At 39.5% G+C, this 23936-nt stretch overlaps 1 protein-coding gene across 15 annotated transcripts in view; it reads left to right on the top strand.

Moving 5' to 3' along the window:
- The window catches only part of LOC106643102 (CUGBP Elav-like family member 1), a 218151-nt gene that overhangs the window by 20564 nt on the left and 173651 nt on the right, over window positions 1-23936 (top strand). For 12 of the 15 annotated variants that reach the window (XM_089598179.1, XM_089598165.1, XM_089598193.1 and 9 more), the window contains exon 2: window positions 21262-21899. In XM_089598179.1, coding sequence (XP_089454305.1) covers window positions 21496-21899 — 404 coding nt within the window. In that variant the 5' untranslated portion in view covers window positions 21262-21495. Of the gene's footprint in view, window positions 1-19913; window positions 19955-20498; window positions 20621-21013; window positions 21160-21261; window positions 21900-23936 lie in introns of those variants that run through there. The other 3 variants (XM_089598176.1, XM_089598159.1, XM_089598170.1) reach the window with 3 other exon arrangements.

Below are 23936 nucleotides of genomic sequence, written 5' to 3'. Positions count from 1 at the left end.
CCAAAGAGTAAATTTCATCAAGTTAGGCGAGTGCGCCCGTGCATGTCGTGCGGTACCTCTGCTGATAGCAATAGTTTCCGTAAGTAGATGATAATTAACTTTCAACGAAAAATAAGACGTACGCCGATGCCTTGCCGAATATCATCCATCACGTGTAGCTTGGCACGAGCTCCGTGTAACAAATAACACACTTTAGTTACTTTGCTGTTGATAATGACAAAATATTTGTGAAATCGGATTTTTTTGCAAATGATAAGCGTCGAGAGTTAGCACGAGTTTATTGTAGCAATTTGATTATAACTACCCTCGTGCTCGCGGCTGCTGTCTGGCTGGCTCTCTTGGCTCTCGTACATCACCCAAGGCAGCTCTAGGTCTATTATATAATACGGACGCTTTCTGTTTGATGAAGGAGGGATTATGCCTCTCGAGTTGACACATACTTGCACGAGCATTGTACCAGTACTAATACTACGCAGTAGCACGTACGCTTGGCGAATCAGGCTCTTGCCTGCTGCTCCTATCGGGGACACGCTTACGCTCGGTATATCGATTTAAAGCCGACAATGAGTCAGAAAACGAAATTACATTTCGTTATCGTGGCATACGAAGTGGCTGGCTACCTACTACACCTATATTTATGCTCGGCTCGGGTTGTCCACAAACATCTATAGCTCGGAGGCACGTATTTTATGATTTTTTCGCCCAATTGTTTCATTTCAAATCGACTATACGCGAGTTTTTTTTTTTTTTTTTTTTTTTCAATCACACACACAATTTTGTATCTCTCCATTTCAATGTTGTTTGAGGAAAACAATGCACAAGAGCAGCATGGTTTGTATATTATTAATGGCACGTGATTGGTAGTCAAGAATATGTGCTGGACCACGCCATTGCGTGAGCTTTCGTAGCGAGTGATCCTTTAAAAGAAAGTCAACTTTTTTTAGACTCTTGGCACGCGGCATATATATATATATATATATATATATATATATATATATATATATATTAATTATTCACAAAACGTGGCCATAAGTAGAACGCCACGAAAATCATTAGGATGACTATTTAGAAAACTGAGTGCGTACGCCAGAAGCTGGCATCCATCAAACGGAGAGAACAGAGGCGTATATTATGCTCACGTTTGATGTCGCGACAGCTATGGTTGATCTCGGCAAGAGAAAGATTATATTTTGTTGCAGCCCGAGGGACGTCAAAAGCTATTTACGAGCGCGTCTGTTGATGTTGCGTGCTTTTTTTTTTTTTTTTTTTTTTTTCGCCAGTCGTCAGCCTCGCGTTGAGTTTAGATAGAAGTAAACTTGCTGTGTTGTAGCTCGTGGATGCAGCATACATTGCTCCTACTGACTGCCTTTTTTTTTTTTCTTTTTTTTTAACTTTATTTTTCTAGATTAGTGACTTTTTGCTCACGAAAAAGAAGAAAAAAAAGCCTCGGGTTAATTGTACACCTAATTAGCATGCTAATGAGTGCCCCAAACTAGACATGGAAAGAAAAGTGCGTCAACAAGCTGGTCATTTCACTTGCTTTCTAAAGTCAGCTCATCTTTTGTACGATAATACTGCCTCCTATACCAAGTATCTTTCTTTCTCTTGTTTTCGTTGTTTTTTCTTAAATTACTTGTATGATTATTCACTTTTTATTCAATACTGTTCGATACGATGATATTTTATTCGTAAGAATTGAACGGTGACAATATATCTTGTTCGTTCGAAAGGTTTTCAATATGTGTAAATGTGCGTGCGAGTGTGTCATGTTATGCTTTCGAACATCATTTCTTCATCCGCTCGTTTCATTGATTTGGGGATGTCGTAAACAAAAGTTATCAAGAATCGTCAATGCTACACTCGTGGTCTTGGTGAAATACAGTATTACTTTGTACAACGGGGGTTTGTGCTCAAGTTTCGACCGAAAAACGTATAAATAAGTAAGTACAGCAGGAATGAACTTTAGTCCTATTTGAAAAATCTCGTCGAGTAAAACTAACATTGTACCATGTTGTCAGTGTAGCTATTACCCATGCGAAGGTTAAAGATTAGAGGCTGTTTCGTCTGCATTGCGGCCCATAGTAAGTAATATAATTATACCCTCAACCCGAGAAAACTGCCAAAAAGGGAGAAGCAACCGAAACCTCTGTTGGTACGGAGTATAGCAACATTTACTATTACCATATTGTAACGATTAATGATAAAAATGCGAAATTATGCTGGGGCTGGAATTTCATTGAAGGCAACATAACGTAGGTATGCACTGTAGTTACAGCTCCTTTCATCCGCAGCTAGTCTATTGCATTGTACATGGTAACATGATGATCCTACACAATAGTATTTAGTAGCTCGACCCGCTGAGTATTTGTACAAAGGTATAAACTTTCAAAGAAAAACGTCCGTCTCGATTAATACTCGCACTTACGTGCACACCGAATTACTAATGGAAAAGCATGCTAGTGCGTTGGCTCTTTCTCTTCACTTGAATTAAGATTATAAATCTCGGGGAGGATAGTTTTCCAGATCAACGGCTAACTAGAGTTTAATAGCGCCTCCCCCGAGCGCAAATGTGTTCACTTTTAAGGAAAATCCGAGTCCACGGTGCTCGTTCGGATTGATGGAAGAGACGACTCTACGGGATAGTGCCGACGAGAACATTAGAAAGAGTAGCCAAGGGCTAAGCTCTCGCAAATTGCTTAATTAGCTTTTCACTTCGGGGGTGCTAGCTCAGGCCCGTCCGTCGCCCAAACTTACCGGCGCTCCTGCCAAAAGTCGCTCGTCTGCTGCTAATGTGACCACACAATACAACTATATGTTATGGCTAGCATTGTACAACACATTCATATGGTTGCGTTGGTATAATACATGATCATTGCGACTATCAACCTCGTGCATATTAATTACCTATACCAATCACCAATATATAGCCAATCCTTAAGATGCAAGATTGGTGTATGTCTTTCGAGTCGCATTATATATACTTATGTACCCTTACATAAATCTCATTTCCCCGGTTACTTATCTTAACTAAAAGAGGCCAATGTTACATAAATCTAAACTTTTTTTGGTAATAAATATATATACATATATATGTATTATTACAACTTTTTTTTTTTTTTTTTTTCACGAATTGTGGAGTTTTTATTTTGTATAATGTATTAAAAAACGTGGCGATTGGAATACTTTCGATGTATGCGACATGATTTTAAATATTTGCATGATTGTTATTAGGCTAAACGTACAAAATTCTTTTTTTTTCAAAATCCATTTATATCGGAAATTTGTCGAAATCTCATTAGAACTTTGCCGATCACCTCTAACCTGACCTCTCTGGGTATTGGCCGATCGTTCTATCTTCACCAGCACAGTCCTCGCGTGCATAGTTAGTAGGGGTAGAGGCACCACCGGCGACTATGGGCCGTAAATTTCGCGGATCCCCTTGCCATGGGGCGACAGTTTTATCGGAATGGGGCAACGAAAGGAGGGCGGGGGGGAGTGTCCGGATCATGCGGAAACCATCTAGCACGAGTCTTGACGTTCCCTGCCCGAATGCAATGGGCCAACTGTTGTTTTGTACATACAGACATCGCGTACAGCTATCATAGCTGCAGTCTACACTCAAACATACATACTTCGAAGACTGGAGCAATGAATACCATGCCTGCATGTGTTGTTGTAGATTTCCGTTACTTAATATATAAAACTCGCGTTTTCTTTCCTTTTCTCTTGTTTTTTTCCCCTCCCTTGGTTATAGTGCTGATGATTATTTTTGATTTTAGGTACACGAAGACTACAACGTAATATAACAAAATACCCAAGTATTGCATCCCCGGATCGATTTTCATTGGCTTCCGTCGTTGCGGCCTTTGTGTCACATTATGTAACTACAATACCTTATTCGAAATCTTCATCCAAATGATCAGAACTTTGCCACTTCCTCGATCTGCTTCTATTAACCATACAAAGATTCGTGCGTCAAAATGCAGTTTTACGTATTAGTACAGGTCAATTGAGCAACGAGCTTTCTCTTTCTCTCTCTCTCGGTTCGGCATTTGTTGTGATACGTATACATAATATGGGTACATTGAAGTCAAAGTGGTTGCTTCAAGTTTTTCAATTTTACTTACTTTTCTGGTCAATCGAATGGTGGCTCAATACCGATGCCGATTTGACCTATATAAGTACAGTTGATACCTGACGTGCTCGCTCGTGGCACTGCGCCTGCTCGAAATGCCGTAAGTATAGTGCCACGTCCGTGGTAAGGCTAGTGGTACCTGCAGTTTCTCGATCGTTATCAACCTTCACGCTCTAGTTTTTGCTGTTCTTCATCGCAACAAGCTGCCCTTAGGCCACTTGCCGATTAAAATTTTTGAAAATCGGCCATGCACTCTTTGCGCGTTGTGATTGTTTTTTACGTGTGCATTGGCTGTGCCGTGTAATTTAAAGTCTCGCGGGACAGTTTCTCCGTACCAAAGGATAAATAACATTGTATAGCTCGTGAGGAGTGTTGATACAATTATTATTGTTGCATATACATGATGATGTGTATCGTTTATTCGGTACTTTTGGTTGTCAGACGATGAGTCAGGTTGTCAGGTGATATTTCGAATGTAATTTATTAACAAGGGGAACCGAAGAACGGAATGATGTATGCTTTGCGTATGGATGAGTGTAAGTAGTGAGTACCCGTAAGTTTAGAGAGTGAAACGAGGCACTAGAAGAACAGCTCGGGACGAAAGAAGATTTAAAATATCGATGAGTCGCGTAGGCTGCAAAAGTCTCGGGGAGGTTGTGCTTCCCCCTCTTTTTATTGCACTTGGCTGCTGGTACGCTCGCGGGCTCTTTTCTCTTAATCCGCTTAAGTCGCGCTTAATCTCTTGCGCAGCTGCATGAAATATTTACCGTGCATCAGGGCGCGGATGGGAGCAAGGGAGCGAAATGGAGTGTCCTTCTATTCGCAGCAGCAGTGCACTCGCACCGCGCATCTGTACCTATACCTCTACATTACTCGTAGAAACCTTAGTCAACGCTGCTGCTACTGCTGCTGTATATATATATATACATTTACATGATATACATGTATAGGTACGTAAGCCGCCGCGGAGATACAAGCCGAACACATGTTTCTCCTCTGGATGCGTTAGGATAGGTATAATAATTATACTCTTCGCTCATCCCTATAGTACTCCGCACCTACTCCACATGTATGTAAGGTATTGTAGAAGTATATGTATAAACATGTTGGGTGTACGTACATATATATATATGTAACAGTGCGTAGGTTATTGGTAGCCCAACTTGCTAGCTCGCTGGTACGCATACACAATACAATATTATTATTATTGTTGTTGTTGTTATTGTTATTCCCGACGTATTCCAGTCCTGCAGTCACGGGTTTTGCTGGTTTAAATCAACTTACCACTTGCAACAGTCAGCTTGAAAAAGCGAACCTATTTTTCGACTTTTTGTATATTTGTCTTTAGATCTGATGTGATTATAGCTACGTGCGAGCTAGTAAAGTCGAGGGTCTGTGCACTCTTGCAATTATCGTAAAAAAAAGACTGCACAAGTCACGAAAAAAGACTTGGGACTTGAAGAGTGCGCAGCCCCTCGAGTGAAGTTAAGGGACCGTGGAATGATGACTTGGCGTTGGGGAGGGGGGGGGGAAGGGTTGCTGTGTGCGCTATCGCACTTTAGATTGCTCTTGTTCGATGGTAAAATCATAAAATCTTTTTTAAATTATTTTTTACTGTTGACCAACACAATAATGATTATAAAAATTTTCATCTTGAGTGGACCCGCAACGGTAACTAAAGAAAACTTTATTTTCAAACTAGTGCTCAGTTTTTCCTTAGCTGTCAATGCCACAAACTCTACACAATTTTTCTAGTCACGAGTTGTTTGGTCTGTGTACTCGTACTCTTGATGTCCTTACTGTGTGCAAAACAGGCGTCTCCATGGGACACAGGGTTCTCCTTTCTCGTTCTTTTACTATTTCATACTTGTTGATTAGCGAAAAACAATTGTGCTCCATTGTTATTTTGTTTAATCAAGCATCACCTTTTTTTTCGAAATTCGTTGATTATTACGATGGACCGTAAATGGGGAAAAAATATTGAGCAGCAAAGTTTTATTAATTATTTACAAATATGCGTGGTAAATAGTTTAGAATAATGTTTGTAATTCCGCATTTCTGTTCACCTCGGGAAATGATATAACATAGTTTTAAAAGTCTCTAAATTTAAATTTGCGGCAACAAATAAGTTGACTGCGTGTTTTGTGCTCTAAAATTCTTTTTGTCACAATCTGAACACTAAAAGTGCCTACAGAGCAGGTTGAACAACTGTTTATCTCCTCGACACCGTCTAAATTCCTCTAGAATCCATTTCTGAAGATTTCCAAGTTTCACAGAAGGAGCGCGCCTGCTCCTCCTTCTCCCATCACATTCACTTTGAAAATTTTTTGCGGACCCACGAGAACAATCATCGTAATACAGGCTGCTTACAACACATAGATACATACGTACATACCTACCCTAGATGCATGTATGCATAAATACATACATACATACATACATACATACATACATACACGGGTATGATTTATATGTATCTTCTCTTGCCGGCAGCCAAAACATTTCATTTTAGTTTTGGAGGCGTTATCCGGACGAGTTGTGCATAGCTGTTTCCATTGAGCATCCTCTACTCGTTTCTGGCTGCTCCTCCCTCCCATCCTCCTAGGGATTGCTACGGAGCATGGCAGTGGCGCGAAAGCGCTTGCGTCCTGCCCGTTCTACGCGTTACCGCTTCCATCGCCGCTCGGTGTTGCCGTTGGATTTCAACAGTCGTGTACCCCCTTTCCCGGATGATAACCCGAGCTGCCGCCGGTACCACAACGAATGCACTTGTACACCTACGTGCTACTTATACCGCGCAATCGTGACGCAGTTGTGAGCTTCGAGACGAATTTATCTACGCTAGAGTGCTCCTCGCTCCTCAAAGTGCAACACCTCCTTTGGACTTTTCTTTAGCCTGGCTCTTTTGGCGTACCCTACACCGCCCACGAGTACCTTACTATCATCTGTTTATTGACCCTGATTGTAGTAACACGAGCTGTCATCATGTTGATCTGTTTTTCGCTGTTCCGGCAATTATTTACAATCCAAATTTCATTGCACGTTTTTATTTTATCTCCAAAGTTTGGGGATTTTTTCTATCATGCTTTGCCAGGGTTAAAACTGGAAAACACGGATTACTGATATTTATAATGTATAATGATGCAAAGCAACTTGCGCCAGTCCGCTCTGGCCTCAAAAAGATAAAAATAAAAAAAAAAGAAACCTCCATCGATCCTTCCGTATAAAAAGCCGTTGAAAATACCCAAGCTGTAACAGTGAAAAGTGAAATATATTGTTAAAGGCTGGATAGCGGAATAATAATAAAAAAATTAATTTTTATTGTACTTGGCTCTACCTCGCCTCTCCCCTTCCATATAAAAAAAAAAAAAAAAAAAAAAAAAAAAAAATGGAAAAGATGTTAATTATGCAGTTCGACACCAACACCCGTCATACATTTTTCAACATGTTTTATATCAGTTAACAATATATTTTTCAGGGTTCTTTAACGCTAATACACAATTTACATAGTAAAAGCAAATTGGTATAACCCAAAAGTTACAGCGAAGCCGTCGCCCCACTCGTGAGAAACAGTAATACGATGATGAGTGCCACGCGTTGCGCGAACTCTGCCTGCACCTGTGCGATCATTACCCGCGATGAACCCGACCTGTTCGCTTCGCTCCTTAATTTTTTAATGGGCGAGTTGATTATTCAGGGCTTGAAGTAGGTTTGTATTAAATTTTTCCCTGGAGCTTTGCGCGCGTGCTCGTCAAACAACGGCCTCTCTTTTTTATGTTATTTCCACGAAAAGATTGTTCCTTCCTCCTCTGGGGCAATCTCTTTTTTTCCCCCTTGTCCCTCTACATGCTGTACTGGTACCCACTCGTTTGAGCGAGAAAAATTTTGGAAATAATTTTATTTTAATCAATTAACCACTCTACAATGTATTTTAATGTATAAAGTGCACTGTTTTTACTGAACAAATTTTTTTTTTATTCAGTACTTTACTATATGCAATTGAATATTGGCTATATTTTGTTTTAATTCTTTTGTCTTTCAACTTGTAATAAATTGTTTTAGCTGAAAAAAACTTTGTCACGTACCATCTTTTAAGAGGTAATGAAAAAATTTTTTAGCACAAACATAATGTACTTATTACATTTTTAATAAAAAAATCATATTTCAAGACAATTGAAAATCATCCGTGCCCAAGTCTGAACGTTTTCCACTACGTGTGTTCAAGTGTATCGTTTAGTTATGACGAAAGCTCTGTACCTACATGAAAATAAATCATCCCGAGTAGGTGTAGCTGTAGATCGACTGAGTGTTAGGTGGCGTCGTTCACAAAGATAAATTATGGCTGACGCTTCGTCAACAATGAACCCGTCTCTTTTTTTTCCCGTAAAATTATTGTTATCATCGTCATTACCAAGTATCGTATTTTTTCAACGTTCGCCTCTTCTGCTAACCGGGAGATTCTCATGTTTAAAATAGCTTGCTGTTACTTACCCTGTTTTTTTTTTTTTTTTTTTTTTTTTTATTTATTTACTTTTTTTTCTTCCCTCGCAGCGGACCAAGACCAATCTCTTCCAATTTCACCGACACAACGTTACAAGTAACCTGAGAAAGTTGCGTTATTAAGCACAAACGTATATCGGGGTACGTGCCATTCATTTCGACCAAATTAAATTTTTAAAAATCCACTTACGCAAAAATAAAGCATTTTGAAAAAGCATCATACGGCAATAACGCATACTAAAACCTGACCTACGAGTATCACCTCGAATAATGAAACATTTATTGTCATTTTTAAAACTTCATTTTCAACTTTGTTAAGGCGCACAAATAGTAACCATCAGCTTTTCGTTAAAAATGGTAATGTATTCCATGTATACCCACTAATCCAAGCTTAATGAATCGATATTTTCAAGTATGGTTCGTTAGTACCCATGAAGTTTAGAATCAGTAATTGACTACAATTGACTTTATATAAAAATATAAATTGTAATGATTCAAATATTCGTATATTTGTTTTCCAATCTCACTGATAACCTCTACTTATGAAATAGCACATTTGAGTTAATAATAAGCGGTTATACTCTTAATTCAACTCGAACGAGATTTCTTAACGTTGACCGTCGTTTCGACTACCCTATCACTTCTAAAATACCTTAATGCTTTTACAACACTTTCGTTTGCCTTGATGATTTCTACAAGTGTCAACTGTTATTAACTAAGAATTTTGTTGAACCAATCACCAAAATAATTAGTTGCTTTCAAAAAGAAATCTTGGGTGAAAATAGGTTGCGTGTGATATAATTCATATCGGAGATGGGTGATTTTGCGGCTAACAGATTATCCAGAATATTCAATCCAAATAGCCATAGCTCAAGACTGCTTGAAACATTGGACTGACGAACGTAATTTTCGTCCTTCCACTACCAGCAGAGGAAAAAAAAAATTTGCCGTCCGACCATGAAAAAAATGTACATTTTTAATAACAGGGTGGAGTCATGTTGATTATGTTGTAAGGAGGATGCGTTATCTCGCGTGATACGCCTTTTTTGGAGTAGTCGAGGCGAGCTTGAATTCTGAACATTGTGCGAAAGGGACACGCGTGTAACGTTGAACGCTATCTGTGTGGGCGGATCATTATGAGTGTTTATATTCGTACCGATTATCGGCCCCGCGGTGACGTATACGCCCTCGTGAAATCAATATATGTACTTGTGTGTATGTTATACTCGTGCAGTACCGGCTTCATGGATGTTATCTTTAAATTTTTGAAAAAAATTGTACCCTCTGGAGGTTATGGTACGCACAACCGACCTCTCTATTTTTTATTCTTTCTTTTTCGCCATCCCACCGGCAAGGGGGACGCAGGCCTGAGATTGGGTGCCCTCGAAAAATAACGAATTCATCGCATCGCCAGTTGTTTCGCTCGGTTTCGCTCCAATTAATCCTGTCACCTTTCCGACAATTACTTCTGATGTTTTGGTAATTGCTCGGCTTTTCACTTTTCCCTTGCTTTTGCTGCAACTGTTCCCGCGTACGTACATAGGTATAGCTCGCGCGTACGTGGGGGGGGGGGGGGGGCACGTCGCTGAGCCGCTCTTCTTCTTCTTCTACCACTACTTTCGAGATGCTATTTTCGAGGCCGCTCGTTTTCATCTTTCTGTAAATAAACTCGACGCTCGACGAATTTTCACGAATTTATGCTTTGTTTGAAATAACTTTCATCCCCACCGTAACAGCACTCTTACCTGTTCTAGAGAATGGGGCTAAAATAGTGCGTGCGCGGACTGCATTGTACTTCAGGTCGCAGTGCCCTTACAGGATAAAGCACACAACGAAGGGCGCGGGGGATGCTTAACTCGTGGCATGGAAAAAAAGTCACAGACACGTTACCTTCGCGTATGTTATGACACATGCATACCTGTGCGTGCGCTAATTGTTTCACTACCGATTTTTTCATTGATTGTATTAATAACGATGAAAAAATTATGGATCATACTTTTTTTTACCACACACGGATAATGAGGTGATGAGCAAGATGGTGGCAACGACGAAAGAGAATAAGGTAAGAAATGAAACGGAAGAAGGGCACGCGCGTTCTTTCGTACTCGCCGCAATACGGGTAAGGTCAAAGAGAGAAAATTGCTGCACACACGCTTGCAAATGCAATTTCTCGATTTTCATTGTTTACATCGGCATTACAAGCGCTAAAAACTTTTTTTTCCATCTTCTCGAGCTTTGCGCTCTCTTTCGTACAAATTTTTTTTTTTTCTCCAAGACCCCTGACTAGATAAAAATTCAAAGGAGACACGAGAAAAGTGCAAAAGTAGTAACGAGTTGGTTCGGGCGCGAATATTACCAAACCCTTACCTACGGCTCGTTTTCTTCTTCTCCACCTGTTTAGCTCGAAGCGAAAAAAAAAAAAAAAAAAGAGATTGAGGGATTGTATAAGTACTTTAGGGCACAGAGGAAAAAACGCTTGCGGTCCTGAGCTTCGTACGTACTCGAGCTCTTCCCACCACCACGACCGAGTACCTAACTTGTGCGGCATCGTCGTCGTCTAGGGGGTACCGCTCTGCTCGTTAAAACTTTTTTGAGAAACCGTTTTCTCTCGCGATGTCTCTGCGTTACTCGCGCACATACTTAAACTGGCTCCCGAGTCAACTGCCGTTGCTTTTTCCCCCCCGTAAACAGCAGCATCCACTCGGCATCTTCTCGCTATGCGTATTATCAAGTCGTTGCTGTGGCTAGTGGTTACTAATTTGCAACTCATTGGTTAAACAAATGATGATCGAGTTATCCTACTCGGCGCAAGAATTATTTATAGGGCCACTCGGTGGGCTGGCTCCAAGAAATTTGGCACGATAAAATTTTGGGTCCTCATCTTCACTTTGATTGACGTCCAAAAATTCTTTGTTACTCACCACGTTTCGATAGACTAGCAGTAGTACCACCAACAAATACAAATACACCTAATTCGGTTGTTATAGCATACAAATTTGCTTATTTCGTATACACGCAAATGTTTAAGCGAAATTTGTCGTTGGCCGATCGAAAAAAGGAGGGGGGGGGGCACGATAATTTATTTCTGCGCCAAACGAGGAGACAACTCATTTTTTGGAGAGAGAGAAAAAAAAACGTGTTGTCTCTAAAACTTACTCACCCTGAAAATTAGCAGATACAAGTTTTTCCACCTTTTAAACTCAAAATAGCACCTTTGCCGCTTGATTTTGGGTTCTCCGGCGGAAAAGTAGTATACGAAGCTCGTTCGAAAAGGCTTCTTACGAAACCTCTCGGTTCGTAAATCGAAGCCTTTGCAAACTCGTACGTAACATATTATTAATCCTTACGACTCGGTAACCGTAGATTACATGATGAATGTTTCATTGGTTTTTCTCATATTTCTGCCTTTCAATAAACTTCAAAAATTAAAAAGTACTATACTAACTAGCTGTTATTCACTAATTTTTGAGAGAGAGAGAGAGAGAAAAAAACAGCAGGAATTCTTAGGCTAAACGACTAAACAAATTTATCGACAAATTCTATAACGCGAGCTATAACGCTTGATTGTATGACAAGTTTTACAACTGAACTTTTCATTTTTACACTTTTAAATACTTGAGCTGGTTCTTCTTGCAACTTTATTTGTTCACTGCAACTAAAACTTAATAAATAAACATTGAAAACTGTGGAATTGGAAAATGAATTATTGTTATTATTATATCTCTTTTCAACTAAATGGGCTTGTTATTATAGTCTTTTTGCGCTTTTCTGTGTACGTAGATAACCCAATAGAAACAGTGAAAAAATACGTTTTCCCGAATTAGTTGGTTTAGAATAAAGTTGAAAATCGAATATTTTTGTTGCTGTAGCTGATTATTCGTAACTAATTTTTCCCTAATGAATATAAGTTGCTTATTTACGGGAAAGCAGAAAATGTATACTAAGTATTTAACTGTCTCGAGACACTTAATTTTTATCGCATCGAAAGGAAGTCTCAATGCTGTTCGGAAATTTTCACTCACGAAATAATGACACGGAAACGAGGTAGGCGTCTTGCCAATCATGCGGATGTGAAAAAAAGAGCGGTAGGGCAAAAGAGAAAGAAAAGAAAAGCACGGATTGGAGTCAACAAGTACCATCCTTTTTGCAAGTTACCACAAGACAAAGAGACACCATCAAAATGTTAATCTGGCAACAGAGAAAGAAGAAGGGCCTTTAATTACTTGCTCGTTTGTTACGTCATCGATGACCCCCAGCTCATCTTTGGTTTGGCTTTATAGCTGGCCCGGTTACCTTCATACGTACCCTGTGTCTCTGAAGCCCAGGGAAGCCCACAGTGTTGAGGCTCTCTTTTTGATTTTACTAGCTAGTGTGCTCAGAAAAATACCAACAGGAGCCTATAGCTAACGAGAACGAAAAGAAAAGCAACTAGCTCTTCGACAGCTTTTTTCCCCCTCGTGCGTGTGTTTTATGCAAAATAATTACTTTGCATTTCCATATCAAACGTAATTTCACACTTACTTATTTGTTTACATTATTTTGAGGTGAAAATCACACTGACATGCAGCAATGATGTTATGCTATGGTATGTAGCGCCCAATAACCCCCTGCACAGCCCCAGTCCGCTCAAATCCATGAGTGCATTGTGCAAGAGCTTTTTTCCGCGAGCCTCGTTCCCTCTCTCTGTATTGGATTTGTTTGAAACTTTCCAAATTCAACTGAAGAAAGTACGTAAGTAGCATAGCTAAAAAAGCCAGTCGTATGTATGGACGCAAAGCCAAGCGAACGGGGATAGTGGGTATAGAGAGAAAAGCACGCCTCGATCGCTGTATACGTGCCGGCACTTGACAGCGAAAATCTTTGTGGCAACTTGGTCGGGCGAAGGAGCTCTGTGATGATGGGACTTTTTTTCTCTCCCCTCTCCTTTGGCAGTCGAAAAGTTTAACCGCATCGTAAATCGGTGGACCATAAACAAGAGGCAGCAAAGTCGATTATGTGAAGCTCTCTCCGCGTGATCGCTATTAAATTTACAAGTCAGTGGTTTAATTTGTTTCTACTACTAACTCCACCACCTGTATACGATTTGCTCGTGCAATACGAAACACATGCACGCGATACTCGTCGATTCGAAAAACAAATGTTCTTGAATTTGATCAGCCATGCTTCATTAAGTTATTTCTCTCTTTTACTCGTTGTGACACTTAGTTTTATTGTTGTAAGCGAATTTACGAGATGTTGAACAATTCTCGGGATAAAGGTGCCATCGAATGAACTGTGCCCTACTAAAGAGGACACGCAGTACAGCTCGTTAAATTTATGACTAACTGACTATCAATAGAATCCCACCATTACATTATTCTAACTTTAGCTAACCATATTTCTTAGCTCTTCTTGAATTTCAGCCAATCCGTAAATTCATTTAAAACTGCAATGGATCTAACAGCAAAAGATTATTCTAGAAATTCACGATTTGAATTCTAGATTTTTTTTTTTTTCACAATACCATCAGTAAAATATTTTTAAATCATTAATATTAAATGAATAAGAATTTTGTGTAATTTAATACATTAAACATATTAAATAACAAAGTTACATACATTTTTTGTATCTTATTACTGTTGATAATATTATTTAATACACAACAAAGTATATGATAATAGATATCATACAGCCAAAATACACCAAATGTGTGTGTTTTTAAATAAGCATTTCAGTAAAATGTAACGTCAACCAACAGTCTGTCACTCGTTTGCTGTGAGTCTTGAAAAATTATGTCTATTATTAAATAGATTTAAAACATAGTGGCTATCCTCTAGGTTCGAGATTTTTGAATTGAAAATAATAAACTTCAAATCACTATACCTCCGTAAATAATGTAGATAACGACAAACGGACTTCAATCCAAGATCATAAAAATTAAATACATTTTTTTTTACTTTGAAATTTGAGACAATCATAGTTAACAAAAATTCGCTCTCAACACTGTAATATCTTATAAATTGACTTATTTTATCTCACAAAGCCTGAATAAAGTACAGGCTATCCTATTAAATTAATGACTTTTGTTTTAAAAAACTAAAAAAAACTTGAAATCGCTGTATCTCCGTAAATAACGCAGATATCGTTAAAAGGACTATAATCCGAGATCATACAAATTTATTTTTTTTAATTTTCTTTTACTTTGGAATTAAAAAAGATTCTAATTGACGAAAATTCGTGCTCTACACTTTATTTAATATCTTATAGATTGACTTGATTTATCTCACGGAGCCCAAATAAAGTACAAGCTATTCTCTTGAATGGATAACTTTTTTGAAAAAAAAATTAAAAACTAAAAATCGTTGTATCTCCGTAAATAACGCAGATATCGCGAAAAGGACTATTATCTGAAATCATACAAGTTTATTTTTTTTTTTTTACTTTATAATTTTAGACAATCATAATTGACAAAAATTTGTGTTTAACAACGTAATATTTTATAGGTTAACTTATTTTATCTCACAAAGCCCAAATAAAGTACAGCCTTTTTTCTAATATTAATGGCTGCATGTATCAATGATGATAAAATTGATATTTGGATCTTGAATAAAATTGTTTTTTCAGGGATAATGTACGACAATCAGATGTATAATTTTTATTTTTTACTTTTAATCTTTCGTGCAGACTTCAACTGTTTAAAGCAGGTACAATGTGTTCAAGAAAAACAGTCCAGAGATATCTAAATATAGATGTATTTGTCTGTGCTATGGTCTCTGGCCGAACGATCTCTTTTTTTGCTGTCACTGCTGGGGCGCTGGGCGACCTCGATTATCTGAAATTCGCGGGATAGTAGTATTTAAATATTTTTTAACGATACAGCACATGTACATAATTTTCAAAAGTTCTTTTGTTGCTGTTTAGCGTAAAATTTTTCCCTTCGTGACATGGGCTTCTTTTGATGATGTCAGTGAGATTTATTTACTAATTAATTTTCTGATAGCTCTTGGCTATAGAACATCACATAAATCAAGAACTTCTTGAAGCGCAATTACAGTTAAGCATCGGGGCTGAAGGTTGTAAATTGTATCACACTTTATAGTGTGGCATAAACTTTAGCCGACATACGTAAACTAGTTGTCTGCGAAGAGATATTCATAATTTCAAATGATATCTATAATTTTTATTTCGAATCATTCTTTTCTTATAAAATTGTCGCCTCTCGTACATAAATGTCTCTTTGGTGCTGCTCGCACTGTTTTTGCACTTACCTTCGTTTTTTTTCGTTCTCGCGTATCCCTTTTTTCAATTGATTCAATAATTTTCAGTATGATTATAAGTAAGATATATTTATTTCAGTGTTGAACATTATGAAGAAGAACAAAGCGCAAAGGGGGCTATTGTTTCAGTGTGCAAGAAAAAAAGAGAGAGAGAGAGCACCCTCCTTGGAGGTACAGTTTCGTTCTTTACGCTTCCTCTTCTAGTCTAGTCTAAAGTTAGGGACTTAAATACTTCACGTTTCACTTAAGCTCCTCCTCGCCCCTTAAGGCTCCAACAAACTTCTCTTTACAATCTCAGTCGCCAAAAGCTTTATTCCTCCACCTTCTCATCCTAGTTCCTGTAAAGCTCTACTCTCTCGTTGCAGAGAGAGCGAGAGAGCCTCACTTTTTTTTTTAACGAATCCATCACTGATCCTTTCCAACTTTTGTCGTATTTTTCGCTTCCTGTAGACTACCGAATTTTATGATAGGTTCGTTCAGCTGTTTTGCACGAAACAAAATAATGCAATTTTCCGTATTGACCTTTTTTTTTTTTTTTTTTTTTTTTTTTCTCTCTCTTTTCTAACGCGAATGCAATATTTTTTAACCAGTGGTTTTGAACTTCATAGTTTGCATGGTTTGGAAACTTGAAAAAACAATATGTTTTTATCTACTTATTATTGTGTAAACTTGATCAATATTTTAAAAACAAATTTTTAATTCTTTTACACAATAGGTGGGCGGGGAAAAAAAAACATTTATCCGTAGTTAATTATATTGGAATCTTTTTATTGTTATAACTTTGCAATGGCGTAAAATAATAAAAAATGTCCCTGACAGCAAAATTGTAAGTTTCTTTAAAATGGCTTGCGTACAAAGTATGGTAATTCGAGGAAGAAATGTATTGCACTAGAATTAGGAGCGATGCATCGCAAAGTCATACATTCTTGAGGCGTCACGTACCCACCTACCTACCAACGCGCGCGCGCGGGCGCGCGCACACAGAGAGAGAGAGAGAGAGAGAGAGAGAGAGAGAGAGATGAAAGACATTAATTATGCCGATACGTGATGTCACTTTGACATTTTAACGTACGGTTGACCCCGAGTAGAACTCCAGCAACACGAGCAATCAATATAACGTTTTCGGAGTACGGGGTCTAGTTGCGGTCGAGCTATGATTTCAACTTGTTTTCGCGGCAGCAATTACAAAGCGATTGATCGAGCGGTTTTCGAGGCGGTTAAAATCAAGCGCTCGTTATGATCGGACGAAACTTATGGGAGAGCCAACGATTTGGCAGAGGTGTGCAAAAAGTAATACTTGATAAAACCAAGGGGGAAAGTCGATGCGAAACATATATATTGATGCGTATATCTTAAAAATTGAGGTGATACATTATTTTCCGAGTGAGCGATGGGAGCTGAGCCAGCAAGTGGATATTTCGCCAATCCATTCAAAAGCGTGCAACTAAACGCCCACAGAGCTTCGCTCTTTGTAATAATGCACGATACCATGCACTTATCTTCATCAGTGGAACTCGAGCGGAAGGAATCACCAGCTAGCAACCGTGCTCAGGCCCCTCGATCACTACTACACTGATATAGTAACATCAACAATAATACCGATGATGTTCCATTGATAAATTAAAAGACTATACGCGTATTTTGTACTCGTATCCACATAATTGTACAACATGAGTTTAGTATAGATGGGCTAGCTCGGCTGTTCAGAAATGAATGTGGAGCGTATCAATTGCTCGTGCGGGTATTTACGTTGCCCAGAGCATTGGCTCGCGGCGCTGTGTAGCGCGTAGCCATCAGCAGTTGCGAGTCGCAAGGTGCCCACATATTTGAGAGTCCAAGTTGTTGTATTGTCGTCGCCTTATGCGGACGTAGAGGCAGAAACTAATTACGAACTGACAACGCCAGTAAGCGCATTGTGGACAATGTCTTGTCAAATGGTAAACTTGGCACAGCTGTCGTCATATGAACGATCCCTGATGCGCACAAGTATCTTTCTTCCTCGCTCCTCCACTCTCGTACTTATCACTTTTGGCGCCACGCGTACTAACTGTCTTTGCTGTACTATACTACTATAGCTATTCTCTTGTTATTCTCCTCCTTCCCGAATCCATTGTTCCTTCCTTCCTTCCTTCCTTCCTTCCTACTACTCACATAGCTGATGCAGAGCTTTTTAATTTCTTTCCGGCAAGTAAACGTCATAGGAGGTTGCTGAAAACAAATCAAAAATGAGAGAGCTCACAACTGAATAATCTTCTGAGACCGTCCAGAATACCAAAATCAGCGAGTACAAAGTTGTGGGACTGCTTATATATCAAAATTTTTATAAGAAAAAATTTCAAAAACTTTAAACGCCCGTATCTCCGTAAATAATGAATATATCGCAAAAAAGACGTTAATTTGAAATCAGTACAAATAAAAAAATTTTTTTTTTAATTTACATACACTTAACCCTAGCCATCCCTTTGAAAATTCTTTAAACAGCTAAATAGTCTTCTGAGACCGTTCAGAATACCATTTAGAGCGAGTACAAAGCTGTGGGACGGCTAATAATTTAAAACTTTTATCAAAAAAAACTGCCAAAACTTTAAACGCCCGTATCTCCGTAAATAATAAAGATATCGCAAATAGGGAGTTAATTTGAAATCAGTAAAAATTATTATTTTATTTATTTAATCTACATAGACCAAGCCTTAGCCATTGCTTTAAAAATTCAGCTTACAACTAAATAATCTCCTGAGACTGTCTAGAGTACCAATAACAGCGAGTACAAAGCTGTGTGACTGCTAATAATTTAAAATTTTTATTATAAAGAATTGACAAAACTTTAAACGCGTGTATCTCCGTAAATAACGGAGATATCGCATAAAAGACATTAATTTAGAATCAGTAAAAATAAAAAATTTTTTTTATCTACATCGATCAAGCCTTAGCCATTGCTTTCAAAATTCAGCTAACAACTAAATAATCTTCTGAGACTGTCCATAATATACTATTTAAAGAAAGTACAAAGCTGTGGGACGGCTAATAATTTAAAACTTTTATCAAAAAAAACTGCCAAAACTTTAAACGCCCGTATCTCCGCAAATAATGGAGATATCGCAAAAAGGGAGTTAATTTGGAATCAGTAAAAATTATTATTTTATTTATTTAATCTACATAGACCAAGCCTTAACCATTGCTTTAAAAATTTAGCTAACGTCATGGGAGGTTGCTGGCAAATTCGGGCACGGAGACGAAATCAGAAAACTTGCGTAGCCATCAGCGCCATGTACAGGGCCGTTTGTCAAATCGCGTATCTAACTTGAAGTATGAGCACGGTACTTGGTTCCTCGTTTAATACTTACTTACTTTGTGTTATTTCGTAACCTTCGTTAACTTATTGAAGACCATTGTCAACTACATCCGTTATTATCCATTGTAAATTATAGGTGTATAAATTTTTTTTACTTACTACTACTACTACTACTACTACTCCTATTACTACTACTACTACTACTACTACTACTACTGACAAATAGATTAACGAGTTTTTAATGACGTGTTGATAAAATTTCTTGAATATTACTTTACGTTTTAATTAACAGTTTTTCCAAAAGGTGGTTGAGAAATTTCAATTCCGAGTAGGCATTTCATTAAGTATGGTTGTCTCCTATGCCGATTGAACAAATATTATATAGAATGTTAAAGAAAGAAGAAAAAAAAATTTTTTTTTTTAATTACGTGCCCAATAGTATTTACGTACATGCACATAATGTCCAAAGTTATAAACCATCATCCACCTATACATTGCATCTCGATGTATATTCATCATGTCGTAGGTGAGCAAACGAATAAGTAATACCGTAGGTCTGGAAATTTGTACGATGAGCAAATTTGACCTACGCAGGTACGGGCTAGTTGAATTAGGCCGTGTAAACAGTAAGCGCTAGCCGGCTATGCTAGTTGAATTTCGGAGCTCGAACAATGGGCTGTTGCTGCTGGTGCTCTTTGTCGAATTTGTAAACGTATATACGCTGCACGCTGCGCGCAGGGTCGCCTACGCATCGGAGCTGGAGTTGCTGGGGTAACAATTGAATCTACCTACCCCTGGGTCGGTTGCTTGTCAGCGGCATGTACATCCAACTCGCACACCGTTCATTCTCTTTTTTTGCCCCTTTGCTTATGATCTATAACTAACATAATAACAACGATGACAATAATAATCAGCGTCCTCCGCCATTTCCCAATCCAAGTCCATCTTATAACGATGAGAGTTACCTGCAGCAGCTTGTAGCGATGTACCACTACTCTATCAAGTGTGTGTGTGTGTGTGTGTGTGTGTGTGTGTGTGTGTGTACCATGCAAGGATGCAGGTTCGAGCTGAGTGCCGAGAAAAATCATCGGTATTAAAAGGAGGATGGTGACAAGTTAGCAGAGAAGAGTACGCGTAAGCGTACTTTTTTTAGCTCGACGGCGCTTCTTCATGATGACACGCAGGATAGCTGACGCGGAAGGTGGGAGGGAAAGAGAGAGCTGGCCCGATAAGGCTTATCAGCTGATGTGTGCGGAACGCTTGGCGCGCCCAGCTGTTTGTTGGCGTGAGGTAGTAAGACACAGGTGACGCGCAAGGAAAGCTCGCCCAATATTCGGGCTCGCTGTCTACGATCTACTTTTCTTTGATTTTCGAGGATCGAGTCTACCACCGAGTCTGCCTGCTCTCCTCCTCATTTGGTGCTTGTTAGAGAATCGGGTAAGAGTGAACTTAGTCCCGCGAGAGCTGAGCCCTGTAAGCCTCGTGCATACGGGGGGGGGGGGAGGCGACCTTTCTTCCTTCCTTCTCGTTTCCCACCTACTCTCGTCATCGTCGTACTTTTTCTTCCTCATGATGAGGATCTCAAATTGGCTGACGACCAAGACGACCTGCATTCAGTCGGCTCCCTTTCCGGAGAGAGAGAGAGAGAGAGAGAGAGAGAGGAGGGGGGGGGATTGCTCACTTGCTTTCGGCTCCGGAGGTCTCTCGAGTCGTCAAGTCGTTGTTAAGTCGAGTCACATGTGCAATGGAGGGCGGCTCCATCGTTCTTGAGGTACCGGAGTCGGGGATCGGGGCAAAGTGCGCAAAGGGATCGGAAACCCTACACTTTGTACCCCGAACTCTTTTGGCTACCATGACTTATTGTTGTTCGTTATTGACCAAAATACTACCACTACCGTGGCTACACTGCCAGTGTCTCTGCATCACCTTTGTTTTATCCATCTCGCATGCGCGCCGCGAGCGTTGCGCAATTCGACGTAAATTTTTTTTTTTTAATCCGTCGCAAGGCGAGCTAAAGAACTCGATAGTTGACTGAACCATTGGTAAATGTTTTTTTCTTTTTTCTGTCTGTCCTCTAGGCGCAGCAGCACTGGACGAGAAAAGCAGCAGCAGCAGCAGCAAGTGTTGACGATCGTCTTAGTACGAGCAAAAGGAAGAGAGGAAACAAAGGACGGATCCTCCGTGCTCGTAGACAGACTTGGCCCTCGTGATCCTGGTTTTTTTGGAAGTTGAGAGGCCTCCCAACGATTTAATCGGAACGAGGAGCGGTTACCCCGACAGAACCGACCCCAGCCACGGCGTCCCGCGCCCCCATGAAAATGCTCCAGTCCCTCAACACCCTCGCTAACAAAATATCCCCGGGCTCGCCAACCGACAGCAACGCCAACAAGCTCCTTCTGAACAACAACAACAATAACAACGACAATGCCACTAAAAACAACAACAACAACAACAACAACAATACGAAATACTACAACCACAACAATAACAACAATAACAACAACAACAACAACAGCAGTAGCAGCAACAATAACAACAACAGCAGCAGCAGCAGCAACAGCAGCAGCAGCAGCAGTAGTGACACGTGTGGTAAAGCAACGTCGCTCCACCCGCACCCCTACGCCAAGAAACCGATACTGCAGCTGCAGAAGCTCATAGGCGCGACGACAGACAACTCGCATCAGCAGTCGAGCAACGGCGATCACAAGGAGAACGCGTGAGTCTTTAGAGATGACGATTTTTTTATTATACATTATCAATGTTATTATCATTGATTTTCATTCGAGCGTATCGCCTACAAAACAAAACGAAGTTGCGATATTTTAAAACAAGGGACTTTCAACCTCAACTCAAAGCGTATGATCTAGTGCAACGAGCAGTGTACTTTAATATATCAACCATGCACGTAGTGTAACGAACTTGAAAAGTTGCCGCTGTTTTTTTCCATCACTGAGAATTTCTTAACGAGGAAAGGAGGGAAAAGAAAACGTGAGAGATTAGCGAAACAGAATGGGCGGGAATATCACTCGATGAAGCGAAAAATACGGTATAGTATACCACTGTACCGGCACCATTCTCATCGCACCACTCGTGTTTCTTCCTTGATCTGCACCGCTCGAACTTTAAATTCTTCCTCTTCTGTTTCTCCTGCTGATTTGGCTTTTTTTTTTTTTTTTTTTTTTTTTTTTTTTTTTTCCGTACATAATTCCGGTAGCGGCCCTTGAAGAGTTGCTCAAGGAGTTCCTAGGCCTCGTTCTCTCGGGTAAATCTGAACACGAGGGTGCTCGATGCGACTTGGCGTCTCGCCTCGAACTCCGCTTCTCCTTTCCTTCCCCGTCATCCTGTTCTTTTCCTCCTCCTCCTCCAAAGAATAAATTAAGCCAGCCTAACGCTCCCTCCCGCATCCCGATAACCATCGATGTGCCTCGAAACTAAATTTTTTCTTTCCTTCCTTTCCGCCCCATCTTCCTGTCTGACTTAGTAACCTTCCCATTTTGTCATTTGGACTTTTACCGAGGACTCAGGGCCCCAAGTATAATATAAATGAATGATAAAAAAAATAATTGCAAATTTACACATACATGTCCTCGCATGCAGTGGCATATAGCGAATACCCAGAGCCAACTACTGACTCAACATCCCCGATGACATTAGAACGTGTACACATGTATATATTTATAGTCAATACACCTTTGATGCGCCACGTGAGCGTAGGGAAGTACAAATGATTCACGATTATGACTAAAATAGAAATCCCATGTTTGATTCGTCCATCTATCTATCTTGAGGGCAGTTTTTTTTCAATCATTAACCCAGATCGGGGGAGTGTGTGTGTGTGTGTGTGTGTGTGTGTGTAAGTGTATGTCGTAACACTATCTGCGCTTATCACATTATTGTTACCGTTACTGTTTGGTAGTTGTTGTTAATGATGAGACAGGTATCACAAGTATGCAATGGGTTGCTTCAGGTAAATTTGACCAAGGTTTGACTTAATTGTGCCTTTATCGGAGTCCCCTTGTTATAAGGAGATTTGTGGTGATTGTACTCATATATTTGTGCCTGGATTGAGAAACACAAAAATTGTGAGTAGATAATGTATCGTAATCGAGATCTATGTTTATATCTCACGGTGTACGCAGCTAACGTTAAACTCGTTAAACTGTATCGTTTATTGAAGTAAAAAAAATGATAAATGTGGATGTACAGGTAGAGCCTTCTTTACAAAATTATTAACAATAATCATTCACCCCCAATATCTTTTTTGTGGAGCAAAAGAACAAAGGAAAAAAAAAAAACAATGCTCGATCAATCGACGTAACTAGATGATTGTATTGCCCTTAAAAATCAATCGATACACATGTAACGCGTACTACTGTTTATTCAAAGAAACAGAACTGGAAACGTAAGAAAGAAAGGCTTTATAAAAGAAAAAGGGAAGGCGTTTTATATCCCTTGCAAATAGTCGGCTGATGCTCGCCCATACTGCACTAATAATAACCGGTAATAATCGCACCAGCAAACACGCGAGCAAGGTTGGAAAAAAAAAAGAAAAAAAAAATCTGAGCTTACAGTACTATGCGCTATCGCTCGGTCGTTGGCGGGCCATGAAGGCAGATACGATGATGATGATAATACGATAGGCCGCCGGCGCGCTCGCCTATCTCTCGTTCTGCGCAGTTAATATACTGATAGTCCGGCTCTGTCTTATCAGCCCCGAGCGTTGTCTTTCGACGGTGTGACTGTCCTCGTTCCG

The sequence above is a fragment of the Copidosoma floridanum genome, unplaced genomic scaffold (assembly GCF_036245765.1).
Source record: "Copidosoma floridanum isolate Cflo_tuat_1 unplaced genomic scaffold, Cflo_Japanese_pri ptg000001l, whole genome shotgun sequence".
Classification (NCBI taxonomy): domain Eukaryota; kingdom Metazoa; phylum Arthropoda; class Insecta; order Hymenoptera; family Encyrtidae; genus Copidosoma; species Copidosoma floridanum.
The sequence above is the reverse complement of the archived record's forward strand: the minus strand, read 5'-3'. Positions and strand labels throughout refer to the sequence as shown.